This window comes from Felis catus, chromosome A1, assembly GCF_018350175.1.
Source record: "Felis catus isolate Fca126 chromosome A1, F.catus_Fca126_mat1.0, whole genome shotgun sequence".
NCBI lineage: Eukaryota > Metazoa > Chordata > Mammalia > Carnivora > Felidae > Felis > Felis catus.
In genome coordinates, this window is record NC_058368.1 from 204,065,804 (window position 1) to 204,091,956 (window position 26,153).

The window sequence follows — 26,153 nt, forward strand, 5'->3', positions numbered from 1 at the left end:
AAACAGAAGTTGATTACCAAACCAATAGATATTGTGAGTTATAAACTGAGTAAACATGAGCATTACAGTAAAAAATTTCACAACAGTTAATTCTTTTTCTGGTTTACAGATAGTTTATATGTGCTTATAATTATTTCAAGAAACTTAGTACCAAATTAGTTACAGAGAGAGACAGATATTCCAAGTATTCACTCATTCATTCACCTATATACAGCTTTTGGCACAGTAGCAAAGTCACAAAGAAAATCTACACTTTTACTGCAAAAAGACATGGTCTTTACTGATGTTTAGATAAACAAAGAGGTAGCTAATAAAAAAAGGGGCCACCATTTTTCTCAAATGTCATCAATTACATAAGACCTCAAAACACATTCTGACTTGGAAAAAAAAATTCTTGCCAACAATTAAGGGAGCGAGTAATTTCATCTATTTCCCAGTGGCAAGTCTTCCCCGGATGGTAGTAACCAGCAAAACTATTCACTTGAGCCTTTTGTCACCAGAGACCATTGCTACATCTCTACGCAAACATGATGAACTCAATTTATTAGTCAAATAGCTGAATTCCATTCAAGTGCACTTAATACAGTAATACACTTTATAAATTGATTGAAATTAAAAACACCTCTGATTGGAAATGGGATTCTTAAGAATACAATACTGATTTCAAATTATATGTTTCACTGGTGTCCTGATGAAGCATACAAAGCAAATGATGTCATTGTTTCCAGCATCTCTGAAAGATTACCTAGTCCCTTAAGGTATTAAAATAGAAGTGAGAAAATACATCCCTGAAATCTAGAATTGGTAGTACAGTTTGAAAGGTTGAAGCCAATTTGATATGGTTAATTCAGATCATGGTTAAATGGTAAGAGGATAGCTCAGGAGTTGACACAAGTCTCAAATTAGTAATCTTTGTTGAAAAAACATAAACGAAGGTACCTGTAATGTTTACAAGGTCAGAGTGTTCAGATCCATGTATATAAGTCCTAAGATCCTAAAAACTTAATCTCTTAAAATATTGTTGACCATTGAGGAAGAATAAAAAAATCCAAATGGATTACATCTAAAATGAGGCTGTTCTTTCTCCTTTTATAAAATACTTTTGGAATTCATAACACAAAAAATATGCACAGAAAGACATTCAGAATTTTCAATCTTTTAAAAAAAAATCAAGGGATCTTGAAAAATATCCCTGTTTGCTTTGCATTCTTCAGTCTTCCTTCTCTTCCAAGAGCTCTGCTACAGATGTCTATCAGCTGTATAGAGTGATACTTTATTTGCCTGTTCCCACAACAGAAGAGGTGGCTTTGTCGGACAACAGCTTGGTCTTGAAAATTTACTTCTGGTAGGATTCTCTCACTTTTGCCTGCAGCGCATCACACGTCTTCTTGGCATCACCTAGAAGCATGGCCGTGTTGGGTTTGTAGAAGATTGGATTGTCCACTGCAGCATAGCCAACACCCAGTGACCTCTTCATAACGATGACCTAAGGAGCAAAGATTAAGGGGCAAAATGAGTGTATTTAACAGACTGGGCTGGGATGTGATAGGTATGCCCACACTGCCCTGCCCTAGCTTTAAATGAAGCATCACCACTACTAACTCCTGAGTACACAGTTTTCTAAAACACACAAGGCGTCATTTTTTTAATGCAGGCACACATTGTATTAACTTTAATTTTTTAAATGTGCCCATACTCACATCCAAGAGAGAAAAATCTTGTTAACAATAAATAGTTTATCTATGAAACATAAGATTACAAGTGATTTTCTTCTCAGAGCTTTTCTCTATAAAGACCCTGTAACATTTTCTACTCAGAAAAATAAGCATCTTTCTCTAATGTGTTAAAGAGACCAAACTTAGTGCATAAGCTTCTAATGGGAAAATGGCATGATTCCTCTTCCACCACTTTAAAGTACATCAGAAGGTTCCAGGCGCGCCTGGGTGGCTCAGTCAGTAAAGTGTCTGAATCTTGATTTCCGCTCAGATCATGATCTCACAGTGGTGGGTTCAAGCACCAGGTTGGGCTCCGTGCTGACAGTACAGAGCCTGCTTGGTGTTCTCTCTCTCTCTGCCCCACCCTGGCTCACTCGCACTCTCTTTCTCAAAATAAATAAATAAACATTAAAAAGAAAAAGAAGGTGCCAAGACAAAAGCCCAAAGAGCAATCTAGCCCATCACATGACAGAGGTAATAATATTACAGTCCTACAAAGCAAAATGGAAAAAGCAAACCTGTCTCTAATATTGATGTAGTATAGTCATTGACACCTACATGGATTATGGATGGTGCTATCCTGTTAAATAGCAAGTCAGTTCTTAGGAAAATAAAAAGCCTTTCTGTGGTTGTCTAGGTAGTTTATCCAAAAATGAAAGCAGTCTAAATTTATTCACACTTCACTCAGCCTTAGTATAGTCTTCTTCAAATTCTCCAATTTGATGACGAATGCAGTAATTTTTTATCTACACATGAATAAGTGCGTATCACACTCCCATATTTTCAATGAAGAGAAACAAAATTAAAGGGAAATGTACTTACATAATTACATAATTATGACTGTTAAAATGCAGATCTGACCTAAGGGTAGTAAAGGCACGTCCCTCGAATGAGGCAGGGGAAAGGTATAAGCCTTTGAGTCTCTATGACCCAGCGGTGAGCCTCCACAGAGGTGATGTGCGCGAGCAGGCCTTGCTTCCTTATGCCACGTTATGGTTTGGATTTCTAAATCACCTTTCTTCTAGACACCCCATAACAACAACAAATTCCCTTTAAAAAAATTAAATGAAAAAACATGCTCATCTTCGTATATGAAGGCAATGATACTGACTCACTGTCCCAGAGGGAAGCCATCTGCTTCACTGGACTCTATCTGGAAGTCAGCCAGACTCATTCCAAAAGCTCACAGCTCTTTTTTCAGCTGTGGCTACAGATTTTGTTAATCCGTCCACATAATATCGTTTGGTTCTAATGGTGACCAGGGCATTCACTCGGGTTCTCTATTGGCCACCGAACAGACAGAAGCTGGATGTAGAGAGCTAGGCCCTACGCCCACTCAAGCTCCTGCGGCCTTTAAAAGGCATCAGCGCTCCTCGCCGAGTGAACCAGGATGGCTCTGTGCGCATGTCTGAAGAGACATTTGACTATGAGAATGAAACACAAGTCTGAAACTTTACCTGCTTTGATTTCCAGACCTCGAGGACTGGCATGCCTGCAATAATAGAGTTGGGGTCTTCCTGAGCTGCTGAATTAACAGTGTCATTAGCTCCAATTACAAGGACCAAATCGGTGTCTACGTAATAAAGGGAAAAAAAGAGAAAATATAAGTCTCAAATAGGCTACTTTCATTTTTTTTCAGGCAAATCATGGTGATCTGCACTTTATAACAATAGTAACAGAAGCCAACATTTATAGGATGCACACTTGTGCCAGGCACTGTACAAAGAGCTTTATCAGAGAGGGTTGGTAACTTAGCCAATGCCACACAGCTAAAAGCAGTAGGTCCTGCATGTGAACCTGAGCATGCTGACTGGAGCTTACATTATTGTGCTTTCCCTCCCCCCAGATGCATCTACCTAATCTGACTTTGCGGTTTTTTTTATTATCTCAAAATGATCTTGTTGGTTATATTATTTTTGAGAAGACTGGCATTCCATTTTCAACTTTTAAAATGACCACATATGATGCTATTTGATGTCTCCAAGAAAATGGTCTAAGAGTCTGTACTGTATTAAAGCTGTGCCCATAATTCCTGGAACTGGCAGGTTTCACACAAAATTTTGCAACAGTGAAATCTCAAAGGGGGCATAAAATTAAAATGGTCCAAACTCCCTCTTTAAGGACTATAATATAAATTACCTTAGAACTTTGCCAAAAATGCCATGTGAATGTAGATACACATATAACTTCATTATTTTTCTCTAATAAACAGTATTTTTTAAGTTTACAGTGGATACTTGCCAGGGGGAACTGGTTTAACTTTAACAAACATGATCTTGGGCCAAATGTCATTAACATTCAACATCTACCCAATGACAGCCATAAAGTACAGCACCTTATCTACTGAAATCCTAGTACTTTAAAAGAAAATAGAAAACTACTTTATTGATTATGAATCAGGACAATTAGAAGCCAGGAAAATCTCAGACACTGCTAGCATTATACATTAAATTAGCAACAGAAGCAATGTTATAAATGAGGAACCTGAGGCTGGGATCTAGTGCAAACAAGCGAGAATTGTGACCTAGATCCCAAAGCCAGATCTCTTCCGAGTCCCTCTGCAATGAGCTCCACTATCTCTCAAGATTTTCACCACCCCTCAAAGGCACAAAAGTACCCATGCTACTCACAAGTCTGTTGTGCCTTATTCAGTACCATCTTTCACTGCTTTCATTCCAACTGCACACCTACTAGGGGTAGGTTACTCTTCATTGGACTAGTGGGTGTTCAGAAATCCCACAATTTACGTCCTAAGACGGGCGTTGCTTTATTCAGACTAAGAATATTTAGACTTCAGCATCGCCTCTACCACTTACCTGGGAAATCATGGTTGATCTCGTCCATTTCCAGCACAATATCATATGGCACCCCAGCCTCAGCCAGCAGCACATTAAGCTGACCAGGCATCCGGCCTGCAACTGGGTGAATTCCAAACCTAGACATGAAACAAATGAACAGCTGGCCTTACTTGATGGGCCAAAATGTACAGAGACCCCAACATCACCTCCAAATCTGCACACTTTGTTCTTGGCACCTCTGCTTTTCCTGGTACTATCTGATCTCTACAGGCGGGACTAGAACTAGTCCAGATATATGATCAATCTACAAATATTGAAGTTGGAGGTTTAATATCTCAGTATACACAAATGATAACTCCTCTCAAAAAATAAGTGTAACCTTAGAACCTGACTCTTCCATATGTTTTAAGTACAAAGAATTTCCAACAACATTAATAAATAAGATCACCTTACATTTAATAAGCATTATGTTCTCTCATGATACTTTCTGATAAATCTTGAATCTTTAAAAACTTATGTAAGTCAGCCTGGAATTAAACACTTGCCATGAAAAATCAACATTATTCCATCAAAAGCTGACTTCACATTCAACTTTAACCTCTATGTTCAAAGCTGGAGAAATAAAATAGTGTCACGGACAGGAGTTAACAGCCTACAGTCTTTCAGAAAATGATATGAAGCATTACTCTGCATCCCAGAAGAAATGTGATAGCAACATGCTGGAGTGTTTCAAAGACAGAGTGATACACAAATCAGAGCTCCACACTTTTATTAAGGCAAAAGAAACTGAAGCATCAAGCAATTTCTTTCAACCACAACCATAATGGGATCTTTGGAGTCATTTAATCCAGCCCCTTGCCCACAGTATTGATCTCTGTCTCCTCAGCACTGGGCACAGTGCTTGACACACAGGAAGGGCTCGATAAAAAGTGAGTGAGTGAGTGAGTGAGTGAGTGAGTGAGTGAGTGAGTGAATGAGTGAATGAATCCAGTGAAGAAATGCATTTGATAGTAGTTCTTGGCAGGGATCTATCCGACTTCAGTTTAAACACTTTCAGTAACCAGAAACTTACTCCTTCCTAAGGTCTATTCCATTACTAGACAATCTCAAAAATTATATCTCACACACACACACACACACACACACACACACACACACACACACACACACATTCATATTCAACCGAAGGGAACCCCTATCTCATTGCTTTCCAAGGTCTGTAGTTTTGCTCTGGAGCCATAATGAGTTTATTCTCTCTTTCATATGTGGATTCCTTTCAGCTATCCTACGATGCTTACTAAGCAAAACATCCTCAATTCTTTCAATTACTCAATGCTGACAGATCCGCTGCTGTCTGAGTCCCATTTCCACAATGCAATATCCAGCTCAAATCTCAGTCCCCCAAAGTGAATACAGTATGCTGGATGCAATCTAGATGCATAAGGCACAGCAAGAAAATCCCATCCTTAGACCTTTCATTGACAATGATGCCTAAGTCGGCCTTAGCTTTTAGGGCTGCCACAATACACTGCTGGCTCACACAAAAATCATGTCATTTAAGACACAGAAACTGCTGCCAAGTCAGGTGTCCCCACTGTTAATAGAGGTCCTGCTGGGAACAGATCAAAGCAGCACAGGAATTGACCCCTCCCAAAAACACAGACCTGGAAAGGGCTTTAAAATGGCCATTTAACTGCCCAAATAGATGATAAGGGATTTTCCCACATCTTTAAAAGTGATAATGAAGGCGTGCCTGGGTGGCTCAGTCGGTTGAGCGTCCGACTTCGGCTCGGGTCATGATCTCACGGTTTGTGGGTTCAAGCCCCGCGTCAGGCTCTGTGCTGACAGCTCAGAGCCTGGACCCTGCTTCAGATTCTGTGTCTCCCTCTCTCTCTGCTCCCCACCCCCCAACTCACACTCTGTCTCTCTCTCCTTCAAAAGTAAATAAACATTTAAAAAAAATTTTTAAAGTGATAATGAAGAGTCTGAATTACTGGGGGATCTTGTAGTTGGGGGGGGGACATCAAGTGACAGGTACTCTCTCTTATCAAATTTATTTTTAATCTTAGTTTGGAGATCACCGAATGCCCCTAAATAATAATTTATGTTTATTAAAAAAACAGAAACCCCAGGCTAAAAGGAAACAAAACAGTTACCCCTATGCAGTTATACAACAGATAATCATTTTATTTCTCCTCTTTTTTCAATATATTTTCCCGATTTTCTATGAGAATGTACACTTTTGTGGGAGAATCAAACCATGTGATTAAGGGGCTTTGGGGAAACCCCGAAGGGCTAGGAGGACAGTGAGATCAGTGACCTTGGCCCAGCCGGGATCTTCCCAGCTTCACAGTCGCTGAAAGGAGGAGAATGTACACTTTTTATGGTGGGAAAAATTTTCATTTAAAATAACTTAATACTTCATGCTATTATATTGTAACACCATTTACAAATGATTTCTCATATATTATTCCATTCTATCCCTAATCATCTTTAAAATTCTCCATCCAGAATTAGAACACTGGGGCGCCTGAATGGCTCAGTCAGTTGAGTGCCCAACTCTTGATTTTGGCTCAGATCAGGATACCAGGGTCGTGAGATCGACCACCGCATCGGGGTGCACGCTGAGTGTGGAACCTGCTGAAGATTCTCTCTCTCTCTCCCCCCACCCCCACTCACCCCCAACTCATGTACTCACTCTCTCTCTCTCTCTCTCTAAAATAAAAGAATTAAAATAAAACAAAAAGAATTAGAACGTAAGAGCAAGTGATTCAAACCCAGTCCTTCGTTAAATAAGCAGAGCTTCAGAGCTTTACCCATACACCTAACAGAAAGAAGCAAGAATGTAGTAAGGGGGGCTGCTGGTATATATTCTGGCACAATGGCCAATGCTGGCTCTTCCTGATGTGCTATGCAGTTTGTATAACTTTTTTAGTAAATAGTTACAGCTGGGATTCAAACTCCGGTCTTTCTGCCTCAAGAGTCTGAACTTTTAGCTCTATACATTATAGTAGTATAAGGGAGATATATATTTGAGAGGTATTTTGTTTAGTTGACAGCTCAGGTTTTACTAGTTATGTTGCTGCTAGGCAGGTTACTTAAGGACTCTCACTGTCTCAGTTTTCCCAGAGTAGTAACCGGCTGTTACTATCAGCCCATATCCTGCCAAGGGCTATATAAAACTGTGTAGAAACGGTTTGAGAAATACTTATTATTCTCTGCTTGGATGGGTAAAAAAAGGAGTTCCAAAAATCCAATTCGCAGTGTTCTTTGAGAATAATTGAGAGCCCAGAAAGTTTCAACAGTGCTACAAGCTATAAAATAGAAAAGAAAAAAAAAAATTAAATATCTGCATGAACAGACACAGAAGAAAAATATGTCTCAGAAGAAAAATATGTCTCATCTATTTCAACTACTTCATCACCTTTCCCCTCAGTGGGCTAGCTGTAGTTTTGTTCTAGCAAAAATAAAATTAAGGGCAGTCATTGTTTCACTCCAGTCATTAGTTCACTCCAGACCATGCTCACCACCTCATAGGGTTTTAAGTTCTTCCACCACAAATTCTCCTGTCGTTTTGGGGACTGTAACAGTTCAACACCTAAGAAAAAATTTTAAATGTTCTCTAAAAACAAGATTGCTTTCTTTTTAGGTTCAAAAAATGTTTATTTATTGAAAGAGAGAGAGAGAGAGAGGGAGAGGGAGGGAGTGCATGGGCAGGGGAGGGGCAGAGAGAGAGGGAGAGAGACTCCCACACAGGCTCAATGTGGAGCACTCTGTGGGCTCCCACACAGAGCCCAATGGGGAGCACGGAGTCCCACATGACCCCATGAAGTCACTACATGAGCCTAATTCAAGAGTCAGACACTGAACTAAGTCACCCAGGTGCCCCAATTGCTTTCTTTTTAAACTAGACATTGCTATCTTAATGTCATAGTCTGTATCAAACCAAAGTTTTCAATCACTCCTGAAAACAAAAGAAATAAGGCAAAATACTGACAATTTAGGCTCCCACTCTTCATGTGGTAATGCAAGCTGTCTTCAGCACTGCAGCTGTTTTCAAATTGCCTCAGAGAAAACACTTCTGCAGGGGTAAGTGGACTCTCTGGTTAAGGTAACTTCTTTAAGATTTTAGTGTTTTTTTATAGTGGCAATAACATAAAACATTTGAAAAAAAAAATCTCCAGGAACCAAAGGATATGCTCAATAAATCAGACTTATTATTGAGACTTACTAAGACTCAAATATGAACATAAATATCATTTTAGTACTTTAGTAACAATATAGTATTTTAGGGGTGGCTGGTTGGCTCAGTTAGTAGAGCATGTAATCTTAATCTCAGGGTCATGAGTTTGAGCTGCATGTTGGGTGTGGAGCCCCCCAGGGGAGGGGAGGGGAGGAAGAGAAAGAAAAGAAAAGAAAAGAAAAGAAAAGAAAAGAAAAGAAAAGAAAAGAAAAGAAAAGAAAAGAAAAGAAAAGAAAAGAAAAGAAAAGAAAAGAAAAGAAAAGAAAAGAAAAGAAAAGAAAGAAAAGAAGAGAAAAGAAAGAAAAGAAGAGAAAAGAAGAGAAAAGAAGAGAAGAGAAGAGAAGAGAAGAGAAGAGAAGAGAAAAGAAAAGAAAAGAAAAGAAAAGAAAAGAAAAGAAAAGAAAAGAAAAGAAAAGAAAAGAAAAGAAAAGAAAAGGGTATAGCCTTTTCCAGCTTCTGGAGGCTGTTCCCATTCCCTGGCTTATCACTCCATCCCTCTGACTTCTGCTTCCATTATAACATCTCCTTCCCTGACTCTGACCCTCTTCTCTCTTATGACAACCCTAATGATCACATGGGCCCACGTGAATAATCCAAGATAGTCTCCCCATCTTAAAATCCTTGCCTTAAATCTACAAAGTCCCTTTTGCCACGTGAAGTAACATGTTCACAGGTTTGGGGGATTAAAGTGGACATCTTTGGGGATGACTGGGAGGCTCAGTTCGTTGAGTGTCTGACTTCAGCTCAGGTCATGATCTCACAGTTCGTGAGTTCAAGTCCCACAACTGGCTCTCTGCTGTCATCATGGAGCCTGCTTCAGATCCTCTGTACCCCTCTCTCCCTGCCCCTCCCCCACTCATATTTTCTCTCTCTCTGTCTCTCTCTCAAAAATAAATAAACATTTTTTAAAAAACTTAAAACAATAAAAAAAAGAAAAACAAGTGGACATCTTTAGGGCCTTTATTCAGCCTACCACAAACTTCCTTTCTAGTCCTAAAATTCCAGGAACTAGGGTTTCTATTTTAGCTGAAAAGTCAATATATACAGTATGTAAATTACTTTTGGATTTCAATTCTGTATCCTTCCTTTATTCTAGTAATTTTATTGTTTTTAATAAAACAATAGTAATTAATTTGTTTTTAATACTGCCCTTGCTTATCTTTAAATTAATCCATCTAGCTATCATCTTTATGCTTTAACTGACATGTCTTGGGCCAGATTAGAAATCAAAGACCTCTAAATGTATTTGTTGTTACTGTAATTTTTAATTAGCTACAGACTACATAAAGACATTATTTCTGTTGAGCTAGTTGTGAAGGGTAAACAATCACAAAGCTAATCAATATGTTATGCTAAATATCCCAAATGATAGACCATTTTATATCTGTTAGCATAATAATTTATTATACCAAACCTTAAGACTCTAAGGTTGGAGAAAAACACATGCAAGGCTCTAACAAGAAAATGCCAGTGTTTTGAGAGAAATAACAGAACACGCTAAATTTTTAGAAATATATATGTGCACACTGATAAGCCAATGTGAGTTTATAACAATTCTGGCCCATATAACTGACTAATCTCCAAAGTCAGTATTAAAGTTAATTATACCAGACAATGGTTTGGCCATAACCAGCAACTTCCGGGAACTGATGGACAATGCTCATTAATGTTCCATCATCATACAAAGAATATCCAGAATTTCAAAATGCAAAGCCTACTAGCCTTTTAGTTCTTTCCTCTGAGCCATGAAAATTATCTTTATTATACACATGCTTAAAGTAGAATTAGCTGTGCCTGTCTACAAGATTCTACAGAAGGAAAATAAATACTACGATGAGATCACAAAGATCTGCCAAGGTGCCTCAGTGGCTCAGTTGGTTAAGCATTTGACTCTTGATTTCAGCTTGGGTCATAACCTTGTGGTTCGTGGGTTCAAGCCCCGTGTCGGGCTCTGCGCTGGCAGTGTGAAGTCTGCTTGGGATTCTCTCTCTGACTCTCTCTCTCCCTCTCCTCTGCTCCCTCTCTCTGTCTCTAACTAAATAAACATTAAAAAAAAAAAAAAAAAAAAAAAAAGATATTCCACGTTCCCAGAACTTTTTCTTTATGCATCTCCTCCTTACGATGCACTGCATCATAGTAACTGGTTGACATGACTGTGCCCTCCAAACTGGGCACAACATGAGCACAGGAACCAGGTCTTATCTGTCAGTTCCCACAGCACCTGGCACTCCTTATAGGGATTCCAAGAGAGGGAGGGAAGGAAAGGGTTTTAAGAAACACAGTGTGCCCAGTAAGGTACACGGACTCATACATTTTTATGTCTCTTTTTAGAGAAAGAATTTAGGAAGTGGCAAGAAACAGCAGTTAAAAGCTGTAGAGTGCCACTGCCTGGATTCACAGCATTTGGGCAGTTTGGTCTGTATGCCTCACGCCTCCTCTGTGTGCAATGGGATTGATAATAAAACCTCTTCAGAGGAGTATTGTGAGATTTAAGTGAGATAGTTCACATAAAGAGTTTTTTATACAAAGTATTTTAGACCAATGCCAAGCACAATAAGCCTTTAATAAATTAAGCTGCAATTATAAAATTCTATTCCAATACATTTCTGTAATATAAATGCTCTCTGTATTTTTCACACAAATACATTTTAATGATCACTTATATAAAAATTAATACACATTTTTTTTTCATTAAAACAAATGTTAGTTTGATGTCAACATGTTTTGGTTGGCTAATTTTTACCTTGAAATTCTAGTAAATATCAATATAGTCCAATAAAAGCCAGAAGTTCTTTGTATTCACAACTACATCAAAAGACTAGAGAAATTATGTAGTCAAAATAGACGAAGGCTAGTAATTGTGAATACTGCACTCACTGGGAACTTGGTCATAACTAATATTCAAATACATACTTATTTGATAAAGTCAAATTTTAAAAGGCTATACATAATCCTTCCACCGATACTATTAGGCAATAAAGCATTGTTTCCTCAACTGACAGATACAACAAATGTTATTAAGTCAGGATAATCTCTTCGATTATCTTGAAGCAAGAAAAATTTGAACATTTCTTGCTGTTTTCCTCTCTCAAATATGAAAATGATAGCCTTTTGCAAAACATTATAGAATAAAAACTAAGGCCTCGGTCCCTGATTAAAGACAGACCCAGGCACAGTTCAAAACCAGTGAAATGATCTACTCAAATAAATCAACCTGATCTTCAGAGCCTTTTAAACTAACCAAGAAAGAATAAAAACAAGTAAGAGGGTATACAAGGGCTATTTGTAAATATTGCGTGACCTGGATAGAACTTGGTAAAGATGCAATTCAAAAGACACCCTATTTCTTAAACCTTTTTTATAGTACATGATGATATAAAGCCTATTCTTACACTTTTCACAACTTCACGTTAGATTTTAGACACCACATGTTCCAAAGGGGACACAACAATGTTTACTCCCATGATTGTGGGTCATGGAGACAATATGTCCTGACCAGGGTGCGTTACAGCAGTTGGTTCTTGGACATGTGGGACTAGTAAAGAGTATAAAACATTCACCACATGGATCTTACCACAACCGTTCAAATTAACTACATTTTCCTTCTTGCATTATGAAAATATCCAGATTTAGTTCAGCAATAAAACATGAAGAAGAGTCAAGTATCCCAATTCAACAATAAGACAAAGAAACTACAGAGACAACTGGGCCTCATCCTACAGTATTGAGTGTTTTCCCCATTTTACAACCTCTTACTATTTATTATAAATATTGCAAAATCTCTTCAGATTTAAAAAAAAATCTTTTTACAACCTGCAACAATTTGGTTATACATTTTGCCAGTCACTGTGCAAAATGTTTTCATACTCAAGATGTTCAAATGGCTAATTTCCTTTCTTTCATTGTGTTTTATTATTTAATATAATTTATTGTCAAATTGGCTAACATACAGTATGTACAGTGTGCTCTTGGTTTTGGCGGTAGATTCCCGTGGTTCATCACTTACATACAACACCCAGTGCTCATCCCAACAAGTGCCCTCCTCAATGCCTAGTACCTATTTTAGCCTCTCCCCCACACCCCATCAACTCTCAATTTGTTCTATGTATTTAAGATTCTCTTCTGGTTTGCCTCCCTCCCTCTCTATTTTTTCCCCTTTCTTTCCCCCATGACCTTGTTAAGTTTCTCAAGTTACACATGAGTGAAAACATATGATATCTTTCACTGACTTATTTCACTTAGCATAATACCTCCCAGCTCCATCCACGTTGCTGCAAATAGCATGATTTCACTCTTTCTCATTGGCAAGTAGTATTCCATTGCATATATAAACCACATCTTCTTTAACCATTCATCAGTTGATGGATATTTAGGCTCTTTCCATAATTTGGCTATTGTTGAGAGCGCACTGGGGTACATGTGCCCTTATGCATCAGCACTCCTGTATCTTTTGGATAAATTCCTAGTAGTGCTATTACTGGGTTGTAGGGTAGTTCTATTTTTAATTTTTTGAGGAACCTCCACACTGGCTTCCAGAGCAGCTGTACCAGTCTGTATTCCCACCAACAGTGCAGGGGGGTTCCCATTTTTCCACATCCTCGCCAGCATCTGTAGTTTCCTGATTTGTTCATTTTGGCCACTCTGACTGGCGTGAGGTGATATCTGAGTGTAGTTTTGATTTGTATTTCCCTGATGATGAGTGATGTTGAACATCTTTTCATGTGTCTGTTTGCCATCCGGACGTCTTCTCTGGAAAAGTGTCTATTCGTGTCTTCTGCCCAATTCTTCACTGGATTATTTGTTTTTTGGGTTTGAGTTTGGTACGTTCTTTATGGATTTTGGATACTAACCCTTTATCTGATATGTCATTTGCAAATACTTTTCCCATTCCGTCGGCTGCCTTTTAGTTTTGTTGATTGTTTCCTTTGCAGTGCAGAAACTTTTTATCTTGATGAGGTCCCAATAGTTCATTTTTGCTTTTAATTCCCTTGCCTTTGGAGATGTGTCGAGCAAAAAATTGCTATAACTGGGGTCAAAGAGGTTGTTGCCTGTTTCTCTAGGGTTTTGATGGCTTCCTGCCTCACATTTAGGTTTTTCATCCATTTTGAGTTTGTTTTTGTGTGGTGTAAGAAAGTGTCCTAGTTTCAGTCTTTTACATGTTGCTGTCCAGTTCTCCCAGCACCATTTGCTAAAGAGACTGTCTTTTTTTCCATTGGATACTCTTTCCTGCGTTGTCAAAGATTAGTTGGCCATACATTTGTCGGTCCAATTCTGGGTTCTCTATTCTATTCCATTTGTCTATGTGTCTGTTTTTGTGCCAATACTACACTGTCTTGATGATTACAGCTTTGTAGTTCTTTTACTGTGTTTTATATTTTTAAATTACATAGACTGCATTTGGGAATTCTGCCTTCCCAATACCATCATCCCACAATTTTCCTAAATATGTTATTCTAAGCTCCTAGGAAGTTCGCAAATTAATGAGAAAAAGACATAACATGGGGAAATTTTTTTAAAGTTTCATTTGTTGAAAGCCTATTTCTTCTTTTTTAGCCATAAATATTTATAAATCAATAAAACCTTTCGAGTTAAAATAGAGGGCTGGGGAGCAGGCTGTGGATGGCTGTCGCCTGCTAGTCAGCACTGGGGCCAGGCTGTGGGACAAGCTGTGGGCCTCACCCCTCTGTCCTGAGGCCACTTCTCCCTCTTGGGGTTGCAGGTGAGACGGAGTCACAATTTCCACACTCAGAACCAATTGTTGGGAGTCAGTTCACCATTTTTTTTTCCTCATTCCCCTACCTTGGGATTTCTCAGGTATTTGTCATTTATCATCCAAAGATCTCCAGTAAAAGAATTTTTTCAAGGGCGCTAATGATGATGATATTTCTCAGGGAGAGCGCCATTCAACTCCCTGAACAAGAATGTCTTGGTCTGTTTAGGCTGCTATAACAAAATACTTTAAACCGGGTGGCTGAGTTCTGGAGGCTGAGAAATGTGGCATCAAGGTGCTGAGAGATTTCTGCAGCGGTCTGGAACTGAACCTGTAATAATCTCTGAGCAAGGGAAGCCTTAAGGCAGTGGGATAAAATCTTCAAAGACTGGAGAGAAAAGAACTGTCATCATGGAATTTTAAGGTATACAAAATGAAAGAAAATCTACCATTAACCTCTCACTAAAGAACCTTTAAAAGATATGTTTCAGGGTGCCTGAGTGGCTCAGACAGTTAAGCTTCCGACTCTTGATTTTGGCTCAGGTCATGATCTCACAGTTGAGATCAAGCTGCATGTTGGGCTCTGTGCTGACAGCATGGAGCCTGCTTGGGCCCCTTCCCCATGCTTGCTCTCTCTCTCAAAATGGATAAAAAAAAAAAAAAAAAAAAAACTTAAAAAAATTTAAAGATATGTTTCATATGGCCTCTCTGACTTATTTCACTTAGCATAGTACTCTCTAGCTCCATCCATGTTGTTGCAAATGGCAAGATTTCATTCTTTTTGATAGCTGAGTAGTATTCCGTTGTGTAAACATACCACATCTTCTTTACCTATTCATCAGTCGATGGCCATTTGGACTGTTTCCGTAAGTTGGCTATTGTAGATAATGCTACAATGAGCACTGGGGTGCATATAAACCTCTGAGTTAGTATTTTTGTGTTCTTTGGGTAAATGCCTAGTGGTGAAATTTCTGGACCATAGGGTAGTTCTACTTTTGACTTTTTGAGGAGACTCCCCTGTCTTCCAGAGTGGCTGCACTAGTGTTCATTCCCACCAACAGTATAAGGGGGATCTCCCCTTCTCCACATCCTCACCAACACCTGTTGTTTGTATTGTTGATTTTAGCCAAGCTGACAGGTGCGAGGTGGTATCTCATCATAATTTTGATTTGTATTTCCCTGATGATGAGTGATGTTGAGCATGCTTTCATGCATCTGTTGGCCATCCGTATATCTTTGGAAAAATGTCTATTCATGTCTTCTGCCCATTCCTTAACCGGATCATTTCATTTTTTGGGGGGTGAACTTTATGATTTCTTTATATATTTTGGATACTAACCAAAACGGTCTCTTAACTATAGGAAATTGATGGTTACCATAGGGGAGGCAGGTGGGGGGATGGGTTAAATAGGTGATGGGGCTTAAGGAGTATCTTGTGATAAGCACCGGGTGTTGTATGGAATTGTACACCTGAAACTAATACAATACTGTGTTAACTGGAATTCAAATAACAACTTAAAAAAGAAATTTAAAAAAAAGCCTTAAAATAGACCTTACAGATTCTCTAATCCAACTACTTCCTCAGGCAGGCCTCCTTTATCTAGAATTACATCGAATACGTGTGCACTGTACTGTGTCACAGAGCAGGCTGGGAGCTGCACTGCAGGTGCAACACACAGTCCCTGGTGGCAACATACACCTTAAGGACTTTTGTATTCTATGTTTGCACATGGCAGTGCTCCATTCTGGGGAGGGTCCATGAAGGTAACAGAAGGATCTGTTACTACATTCAATTACTTTCATAATGTAATTGTGCATTTCACCTGTGAAAAATATGCTGGGATCTGAAAGGGCAGGTTTCTCTGGTTCATCACATTCTGATCAGAACTTCTGACTGACAGCTACAAGTCACTGACGAGAAGCACAAGGAAAAGTGGCATTTTTTGTTTGCCTGTTTGTTTTAAAAAGTAACTGCACTAAATGCAGTGGAGAATAAAACCTTCTAAAACATGAAGCGGGGTAAACGTAACACACACCGTCCTTACTGGTGAAAAGGCTAGGACCAGCTGGGCAAGGTTAGCTTATCCATCTGAATAGAAGCAGAGTAATGAAGTGGGACAAAATCTTCCTTGCCACCCTCAAAAACGGACTGATGGGAAAAGCTGTGGAAGCAACTTTCTGGCAAGGCTTCTTAGGCCGAAGGATAGACACCCGCCTCTCGAAAATTGTGAAAGCCCTTCGAAGCAGTGCTTCAGACAAACTCACTTGTACAATTCTGAATGGAAAAAAAATGTTCATTTAATTTCCTAGAACTTTCCAATAGCCAGAACTAGAGAACATTATGTACCTTTCATTCTTTTTTTGAAGGCAAATAAGGGCTGAACTGCTACTCGGGTCTGAAATCTGGTGTTCATCTATGGCCTTCCCTTCTGGAGGAAAAAAAATTATGAATGTTAAAGAGCTTACAAAAATGTCTCAGGGGCACAATTTTTCCAAGACAGAATAACAGAACCTGTCCTATGACTGTGAATGAGAAAATGTTTGACAGAAGGCTATGGTCACGTTTTCCATTTGTGCAAGTGCCCGGTGATGCTGAGGTCCAGCCAAAGAACGAGAAGTCATCTAAAGAGGATCAGGTCAGGGGCGCCTGGATGGCTCAGTCGGTTAAGCGCCTGACTTCGGCTCAGGTCATGATCTCGTGGTTGATGGGTTCCAGCCCCGCATCAAGTTCTATGCTGACAGCTCAGAGCCTGGAGCCTGCTTCTCCAGGGAGGGATTCTGTGTCTCCCTCTCTTTCTTCTCCTTCCCGCTTGTACTCAGTCTCTCTCTCTCTCTCTCTCTCTCTCTCTCTCTCAAAAAAATTAACATTAAAAAAAAATTTTTTTTTAAAAGAGGATCAGGTCAGACGACAATGCAAACATCAATGCAGTCTTCTGCAGAACTGCGTCACACTACCCTTTCCACTCTGAGGATGTTTTTATAGATTGTGCCCAAATCTGGCTTTTCCATCACTAAACCAAATCCAGCAACCAAGCCCAGAATAGAAACGGTATGACTACTGACACGCTTTCTATTTCAAAATAACCAACAAGACTATGAAGAGTGATATCAGAGGAAAAAACCAAAATTCTATTTTTCACTAATGTTCTAAAATATTATATTTCAGCATATTACAGAGACTTGGTAAGAATTATACATAATTTTATCTTCCTGTCTGAATAACTGTAATGATGTTGCAGAACGGCTGTTGGAAGGCAATAGCCAGTGAGCACCATAAAATGGAAATTGTCAGCAAGATAGTGAAGAACTGGAACATGAAATGAGAAAAGGGCTTTTATTTATTTATACTCCGCCATGTTTACATGAACCTCATTGAAGAACATCGGCTCAAAGAGTTTATTATGACTAATACTAGAACAAGAAGCCAAAAACCACCCTGATGGTCAGAGGCACCAGTTTCATGAGTAGTAAAAGTTTCTCCCTCAGACCACCAGAATGCCCGTGACAAACGTGTCCAAGAAATGAGTCCTACAAGGGTATGGCAGAGCCTTTACAAAATACCCAAATCACAGGCTTTCTTTCCACCACACCAATATGCTGTGAACAATACAAATAGAAGGCCAAAGGTGGTCTGGCCAACAGTCAACCCGCGAGGAACAGGGTCGCTTTTTAGGAGCACAACTGACACCTCTGATCTGAGAAGTTACTGGCAATTCTATACAATAGGCTGAACACAGACGTGAGTGAATGTACATACTTTCTTGAGTTTTCCTCCCTTCTACCAAAAGTTTCGTTCATATGACTAACTACACAAATAACTCCCATCACACCCACCTTCCTGGCCACTATGTTTTTCAAAAAGGCAGGCTCGGAGCAAAGTGCAAAGAAATAACACCATATTCTTTCAGAAAACTTGAAGCACTGGCTAATTCATCACCCAGTAGTACCAGCTGTAACTCCGAAATTCTGATACAATTTTCTATGCTACAGCTGTTTGTCATCATTTCAGCTGCATCTGAGCTGAAGACACAATGGGGCTGTTAAGTGTCTCCAAGTCAGAATCTTCAAGCCTATGATATAACCTCCCCGTGAATGTACATTTCACTGTGAATATGCAGAATTTTCATCCGTGTACTCAAGGACCTATTCTCAGGACCTAGAACGGTGCCTGGCACCAAACACTATATAACTATCCGTTCAGTGAATGGTCATTAACATGAATAGTCATGTCTAAAAAGAATGTATTGCAAGTTGTCGCTGAAATGCTAAATAAAATGTCTTCTTTCGTTACTCAAATTTCGGAATATTTTATCAGGCCTAATTAATATCTATTCTCCTCAGAAGCATGTGCCTTTATTACCTTATAAATCTGAATGTCCTATCTCTTCCTGCATCCCAATACATAACAAATCCAAGAAGGCTGAACTCTGTTTACTTGAATTATATGTAATCCATGAAAAACAAGAAAATCCAGTTAGACTGACAAAATATTTCATCTTCAACTATCTTCAAAGAATGGATTCCTTAGCAAAAAATAACATATATTTAAACCGATAGCCATGCCACACGAGACTGTAAAGCACTATTAAACCGCAAATACCAATGGCAGCTAGATGTGTTTCGACAGAGAATGAAAAAGATTAAATGTTTTTAAAAACCTGCAAAAAATTCATGTTCTGAGTAGCACAAGAGGTTTCAAACGTCCCCTGGTTAATTACCTACTCCTCTCCTCTGCATTCTGATCCTCCTTCCACTCTACTTTTCCTAGCATACTATCACATTAAATGGAATTCATTCATGGATTCATTTGTGTACAGATTTGTTTTCCTCCTAACTATAAACATTTGAGAGTGGGAATTGCACTTATGCACCCTTGAATCCCAATCCCTAGTATAAATTTCTACCAACAAATTATTAACAGAAAGATGTAGTTGAACATTAATAGGAAAGCAATACATAATATCAGTCAGTAAATTAGAGAAACTGAAAGGTGGTTTCACAAATTCAAAAGACTTCTGTGGTGAGCCAAGCAATAAGGCTTTCTGAAAAGAAAACCCAGCAGTGATTAATTGCAAACAGAAAAAAATTACACCTCTTTCTAAGAATTACTCACTGGGAACACTATCTCTGCTTTATAACGAAAAGCCCATCGTATTGATCCAAAGATTGGGAAATAAAGAGAAAAAAAAAATGTCTACATTTTTGTAGCATAAGATTTTGGTAATAAAATGCTTTTAGAGATCAAGCAGAGGTTAGGGAAGCTATAGAGGCGTTCTGGCCAACTGGGAAGCAACAATGTACTGGCCACTAGAGAAAGTCTAAGTCAGTGAACATTCATGCCGTTCGGAAAGGAGCTCTTGTCATGAAATGTCATGTGCTGCATTATGCAATCTCAGCTCCCGGTGAGTATGTTATGACTGTAGCCAAAGGAAAGGAAAACAGGAGTGTCTCTAAATCAATCATGGGCCATGAAGCCAGACAGACTGTATGACAGATGCAATTTTTCTTGGCACCACTTGGGCATAACTAATTGATGACAATCGTATGTCCTCACTGGCACATTTCCATGGGGTATGTGTGCGAATATGTCACCACATCTGGATGCTAGGCATGCTGGGGTCCTGAGGCACAAAGATCTACTGACACCAGAGGCCCAGCAGCTGTGCTCAATGAACACCGTGGGAGCTCCACAGAGTGATGAAAGGACGAAATTACTGCTAACTGTAAATACAGATTTATTTCATTAAAATACGAGGTAATGCTGCAGCCATCTCATGCAAACAGACATTTGTCTCCTAAAAAAAAAAAAAAGAAGAAGAAGAAGAAGAAAGCCAGCATCTACAGATAGACATATTCCTAACTTCATCAAGAAAATCTGCATTTCTCCCAGGAAAAGATGATAATACACATGAGACAAAATCAACAATTTCTATGACTCCCTTTCAGTTAAAAAAAAAAAACAAAACCCACTCAGAAACTAGAAAGGAAAAATAGGATAATCTACTGTCACTGTGTTAGCAAGAACACTTTGCTTCCATTTAACTCAAACATGAGATTTGCATATGAAGCCCACGGTGAAAATTCAACAGATCACAGTAAAAAACTGAACTCTCTCAGTAAAACGTTCTCAGTAAAACGACCGAACTCTCTCTCACATAAAGTCTGATATTCTGTTCACAAAATTACTTCAATAAAACACAAACTATAACTGAGAAACTATTCATATATGTTTAATTAAATATCTCCCATGAATCTTAAGTAATTATTTTTCCCATGCAGTGTAACAGAAATCAACCTAAAACAACAATTTTTGTTATGTCCTCATGGATCAAAATCACATTTTAATTAGGTCAGAAACCGAAATTTCATTTGTCTCATCCCTTTTATTATCATTTTTTCCATCCCTCTTAGTCCTCTCCCCTCACATCCTGCTTCTGTCAAACTACCCTATGGTCACGATGCTCCCCAACTTTGCATCCACCTCACCCTGGACTGATTTTCCAAGCTGTCTGGTTAATATAGGCTGGTCCGTGGGTAATAAGGGAGGTATGTCAGATTAATCATCCCTTCCCAAAGGAGAACTAAGACAGGGAAGCTATCTTTCTCTACTTCATTAAGATTGCCACTCATGTCCTAAACATTTGTGGTGATAGAAGGCATTACTAATACGTTAGACTTCTCACATGTGGACTGAATAAAAGAACAATTTCTTTTTAAGAAAATCATAAAAGATTCTTTAACACATCCATTCCTTGTGTAGGTCTGCAAACGTTTTAAGTGGCAAACGTATGACTGAAAGGGCGGCCCTGTACAATACCAGATAAGAACATGGGAATCAGTGACCAAAATGAGACTTCATATGTGAAAATCAAAAAACAAAGCCAGTGATTTTTCTCATCTTCGATTTTCAATTCCTCGAAGATTACACTAAACATGGTAACATCTACATCACAGAAAAGCTGGTCCTACCACAAAATAGTATTTTGACTCTCTGTATTTGAAAAACACAGACTAACTATGGATTGCAGGAAGGCAGAGAGTGGGGAAGGAGTGAGAGAAGGAAGGAAGGAAGGAAGGAAGGAAGGAAGGAAGGAAGGAAGGAAGGAAGGAAGGAAGGAAGGAAGGAAGGAAGGAAAAAAAATGTAGCTGATGCTAAAATGTTAGATCCCCTTCTATCATCGGCTAAGTCTCTTCACCACTACTAATAGCTGGGACATTCAGGATTCAATCTTGTGTAGACACTCTGACTAGCTCTGATTAGTTCTAGGCACGTGGTTAGGCTTATTCTTATCATCTTCCCCAGAAAAAGTATAAGATAGACATCTAAAAGGGATTTTCATGAACAGACATTAACAGTTTTGTCAACATACATTAACTTTCAGGTGAACAAACTAACTTTATTTGATAATAGAGTTGGCTTGTCTCTCTGACTTATGATACTATGTCAATGAAACTGCTAGAGAACAGCTTCTCTACTCAAGAGGAAACAGGTATCCCTCCCCCCTGGGAGGACAGTCCTCCAGACAGTCTCTTCACTCCAAAATAGGGATCCAAAAGTGCATAAGCCAGATACAAAGTACTGTAAGGGTTTGTCACCCACTGGCCCCACCTTTACATCCCTCAAACCCTTTATCCAAGGTCATGGGAATAATCTAGAATTGCAGAGTCCTCAACTTCCTCATTGTGTTCAAGATCCTCTCAAGGGCAGAGTCTAGTGCCCAAATGCCAAGTAACAGAGACAGCTACTGCCCTAATCCATATTTCGAAAAACGTATGGCTTTAGGAAAAAAACAATTTCAATAGTCTTTGCCATGAGAACAGGAGAGTGAACGCAAACATTCATCAGCCCACGGGATCACCACTGGGTCCCACTCACTCTACAAAGACCTCTCGTTTGAGATGTTTTTCTTCAGTCAGTGGGAACAAGAGAAACCAAAAGGTACAACCTGATGTGGTTCTAATCCTTTGTGTGACCTCCTTCCCCAAATCCAACCAGAAACAGGACTTCTGTTTTACCCCTTTAACAAAAATCCCGGAATTCAGTATAATAAAGTTTCCCTTTCTACAATGGAGCTGTATTTAGGTTCTGTGGTATTAGAGACAGTGCAACTAGGTAGCAAGACTAAGGCTAGAATAGGGTTTTGACAACTCAGTTTCTTTACCTGGGATTACATACGTAAAACTCCACTGTAAGAAAGTCATCTAAACGTGAGTCCTCTATTTTCCTTTCCTCTCACACACGTGCTGCAAACCAGGCACTATAAGCACTGACCTGACTTTCTTGCCCTGTTCAGCGAGCATCTTCACCAAGTCTGCGATGGGGTACTGCGCTTTGGCTGCACAGAGACCATAGCCTGCAAAGAACATGAAGGACACAGAAGAATGTGACTTTTATTTTGAAATCTTATAAACTACAATTGCTCCCTTGATCAAAACATATTTAAAAAAATTTTTTTAATGTTTATTCATTTTTGAGAGAGAGAGACAGAGTGTGAGTGGGGAGCACAGAGAGAGGGAGACAGAGAATCTGAAGCAGGCTCCAGGCTCTGAGCTGTCAGCACAGAGTCCGACGCGGGGCTCGAACTCTCAGACCTCAAGATCATGACCTGAGCCGAAGTCAGACGCTTAACTGACTGAGCCACCCAGGCGCCCCTTCAAAACATATTTTTAGGCCAAAAAAAAAGGGGCAATCTGTTAACAGGACTAGAAATGAAAGCAAACTTCTAGACTTGTCAAATCAATAGATTTCCTTTTTAGAAAACTCTTACGATAGCATGATAGAGTTAAAATTAGGTCATGTTACCTCATCTTATTGGAAATCACATGATTCTCAATGATTTTTTTAAATATTTACTGTTGATAAGAAAGAGATTAACATTTACTAGCATTTATGGAGTCTAATGAGTGAGCTAGATACTTTCATACACTATTTCTAATTTAATACAGTAATCCCAAAAATGATCATTGAGAAAAAAAAAACCAAGACTCAAAGATGACTAAAACATTTGTACAGAATCAGAGAAAGACATGGCGAGAACCCTCTACATCAGTTTGTAAAATCTCTATATGATTCCCAAAAAATTAACCTAAGCCAAGGATTCTCACCATTTTTTACTTGGTAATCAGAGGGTTGTTTCTATGTTTCCATTACATTTTCAAAAAATAAGTAAGTTCCAATTCAATTTTTTTCCTGTTGTAAGAAACTGTATTAATACAATAAATTCCAGCAGCTCTTATAGGTTGTTTACTTTTCGCTTTTGGTTTTTTACCTGGAGTAATAATAATGCTATTAGCTTCACGAATCATGTCAATTGCATTGTCAAGGTTGATTTCTGTATGTGTGCCAGAAATTTCCATGGGTTTTCCACCAGCTGTCGAAGTGGTACCATAGCCTCCAAGAATCACATTAGCCAGGGAGCGGTTCATTGCCTGGAGAACAAAAAAACAGCTGTGAGAGTTTAATCTACATAACTTTTTGAAAGTTTTAATCTATGTAACTTACTGTATCCAATGTATACAATATTCACAATCACTTAAAGAGGTTTTTATTTGATCATCTAAAAAAATCACATAGATCACATCTATAAAGTCAACTGCACACTGACATGTTTTCAATAAAAGTTAATTTTAAGAAAGAATTTAATGGAAAATTACCAGTAACATTAAGAAATTAATGAAATTCAGATCCAGTTATTACTGTCTGTGTTCTGATTAAGCAAGTTCTACCTCCATATGTATTTCACCAGAGTGAAAGAGAACGATATCTATGAGAAATTTTACAAGGTGACTCTATAGATCTCTCAGGTGAATCCTGCTACCAGTTCCAACAGGGAGGAATCCAAAGGATAGGAATTCACATCATTTAGGAGTCTGCTGCCCTCTGTCGTCAAGAAAACAAGAAATGCGGGAGTTGATTCGTTCTTCTTTTCCAAACCAACTACATACAGCTCCAGGAAGCAGTAACAGAAGTGACTGGATTCATCATCAGGTTCCTAAAATATTTTACTTCCAAAAAGGTAAACGAGTAAGTTCATACACCATTTCATTAAAACTTATACCCACCCTTTTAACTAAAAAAATAATCTTGGGGAAAAAAAAATAAGAGGAAGGCATGCTCATTTACAATCATCCAACAATGTGCCACACAAGTGAATCATGTGAAAAAAATCACAGGTCTGGTTTCTACAATAGTTCATTTGTAGACCTCTGGAGCTGTGGTGGTAAAAGACAAGAAGCAAATGCCTTTTAAGAATTCAAATCACTGCAGGGATGCCTGGGTGGCTCAGTCGGTTGGGCGTCTAATTCTTGGTTTTGGCTCAGATCACGATCTCACGGTTGGTGAGTTCTCGCCCACATCAGGCGCTGTGCTGACAATGCAGAGCCTGCTTAGGATTCTCTGTCTCTACCTCCCTCTCAAAATAAATAAATAAGCTTAAAAAAAATGCAAATCACTGTACATGAACAAAGCAGTCATTCTACATGATCAGCACTGGATTTCTCACTTCTGAAAGGGCTATAATAAACATATGATTGATCCAATGTGTATACCATGTAAAAGCTATATAAATGCAATCTATTACTTAAAAAAAAAAAAAAGACAATACTGTATTCTTAAAGAATGAAAAGCAACTGGGATTTCCAGGGACACGTAAACACACTAGGAGAAAAAAACATGACAACCCACACGAAGACAGCCCAGCCTGCTACCACCTTCATGCAGACTTGAACATACACGTCTGAAGTGGGACAGAGGTAGAGGCAGGGAGGACAAGGTGCAGAGACGATGAACAGAGAGCCATACCTGACTAAAGGCGGCATATCAATAACATAAAGAGGATAGATCCAAATGTCAGAATTGTAATTATCCTTTTTGACCTAAGCTCACTTATCAGACACAGCATTCGCATTTTACAGAGCCCAAACTCTGGTAAACTTGTCTAAGATTATCACATACAAAATAAAGTCCAGAATATCTTTATATATTTATGAACAGACAAGAGGGCCAGAGAAAAATTCATAATGGTTTTATTTAGGTATAGAGTCCCAATCTGACATAAAGATTTAAATTCTTAACCCAACCTCCTATACTTAAATCCAGGTTTTATTGAAAATCCAAATAGCCAGGTCTGAGACTTCCAAACATTCAACATTTGTTGATTTTGTTAATCCTTTCTAGTTTTGAATTAGAAGATTCTGAAATTAACAGAAATATGTTCTACCAAATAAATGTTTGCCTTAAAAACTAAATCAAAGGAATGTGCATCGACTGATGAATGGAGAAAGAAGATGTGGTATATATATATACAATGGGATATTACTCAGCCATCAAAAAGAATGAAATCTTGCCATTTGCAACGACGTGGATAGACCTAGAGTGTATTATGCTACGTGAAATAAATCAGTCAGAGAAAGACAACTACCATCTGATTTCACTCATATGTAGAATTGAAGAAACAAAACAGATGGACATAGATGAAGGGGAAAAAAGAGAGAGAAAGAGAAACCATAAGAGATTCTTAACTACAGAAGATAAACTGCAGGTTGCTGGAGGTAAGGTGGGTAAGGGGTGGGTTAAATAGGTGATGGGTATAAAAGAGGGTATGTGTGTTGAGCACTGGGTGTTCTATGTAAGTGATGATCACTAAATTCTACTCCTGAAACCAATACTACACTGTATGTTAAGCAAC

At 38.7% G+C, this 26,153-nt stretch overlaps 1 protein-coding gene across 5 annotated transcripts in view; it reads right to left on the reverse strand.

Annotated features, from left to right (window-relative positions):
- Positions 1 to 518: 518 nt before the first annotated feature.
- Positions 519 to 26,153, reverse strand: part of NNT (nicotinamide nucleotide transhydrogenase) — a 94,787-nt gene continuing 69,152 nt past the window's right edge. For 4 of the 5 annotated variants that reach the window (XM_006928023.4, XM_003981426.6, XM_011286285.4 and 1 more), the window contains exons 18-22: positions 23,736 to 23,895; positions 22,739 to 22,820; positions 4,532 to 4,650; positions 3,173 to 3,288; positions 519 to 1,486 (exon numbers count right to left, since the gene is read on the reverse strand). In XM_006928023.4, coding sequence (XP_006928085.1) covers positions 1,337 to 1,486; positions 3,173 to 3,288; positions 4,532 to 4,650; positions 22,739 to 22,820; positions 23,736 to 23,895 — 627 coding nt within the window. In that variant the 3' untranslated portion in view covers positions 519 to 1,336. Of the gene's footprint in view, positions 1,487 to 3,172; positions 3,289 to 4,531; positions 4,651 to 16,742; positions 16,896 to 22,738; positions 22,821 to 23,735; positions 23,896 to 26,153 lie in introns of those variants that run through there. The other variant, XM_023260861.2, reaches the window with a different exon arrangement.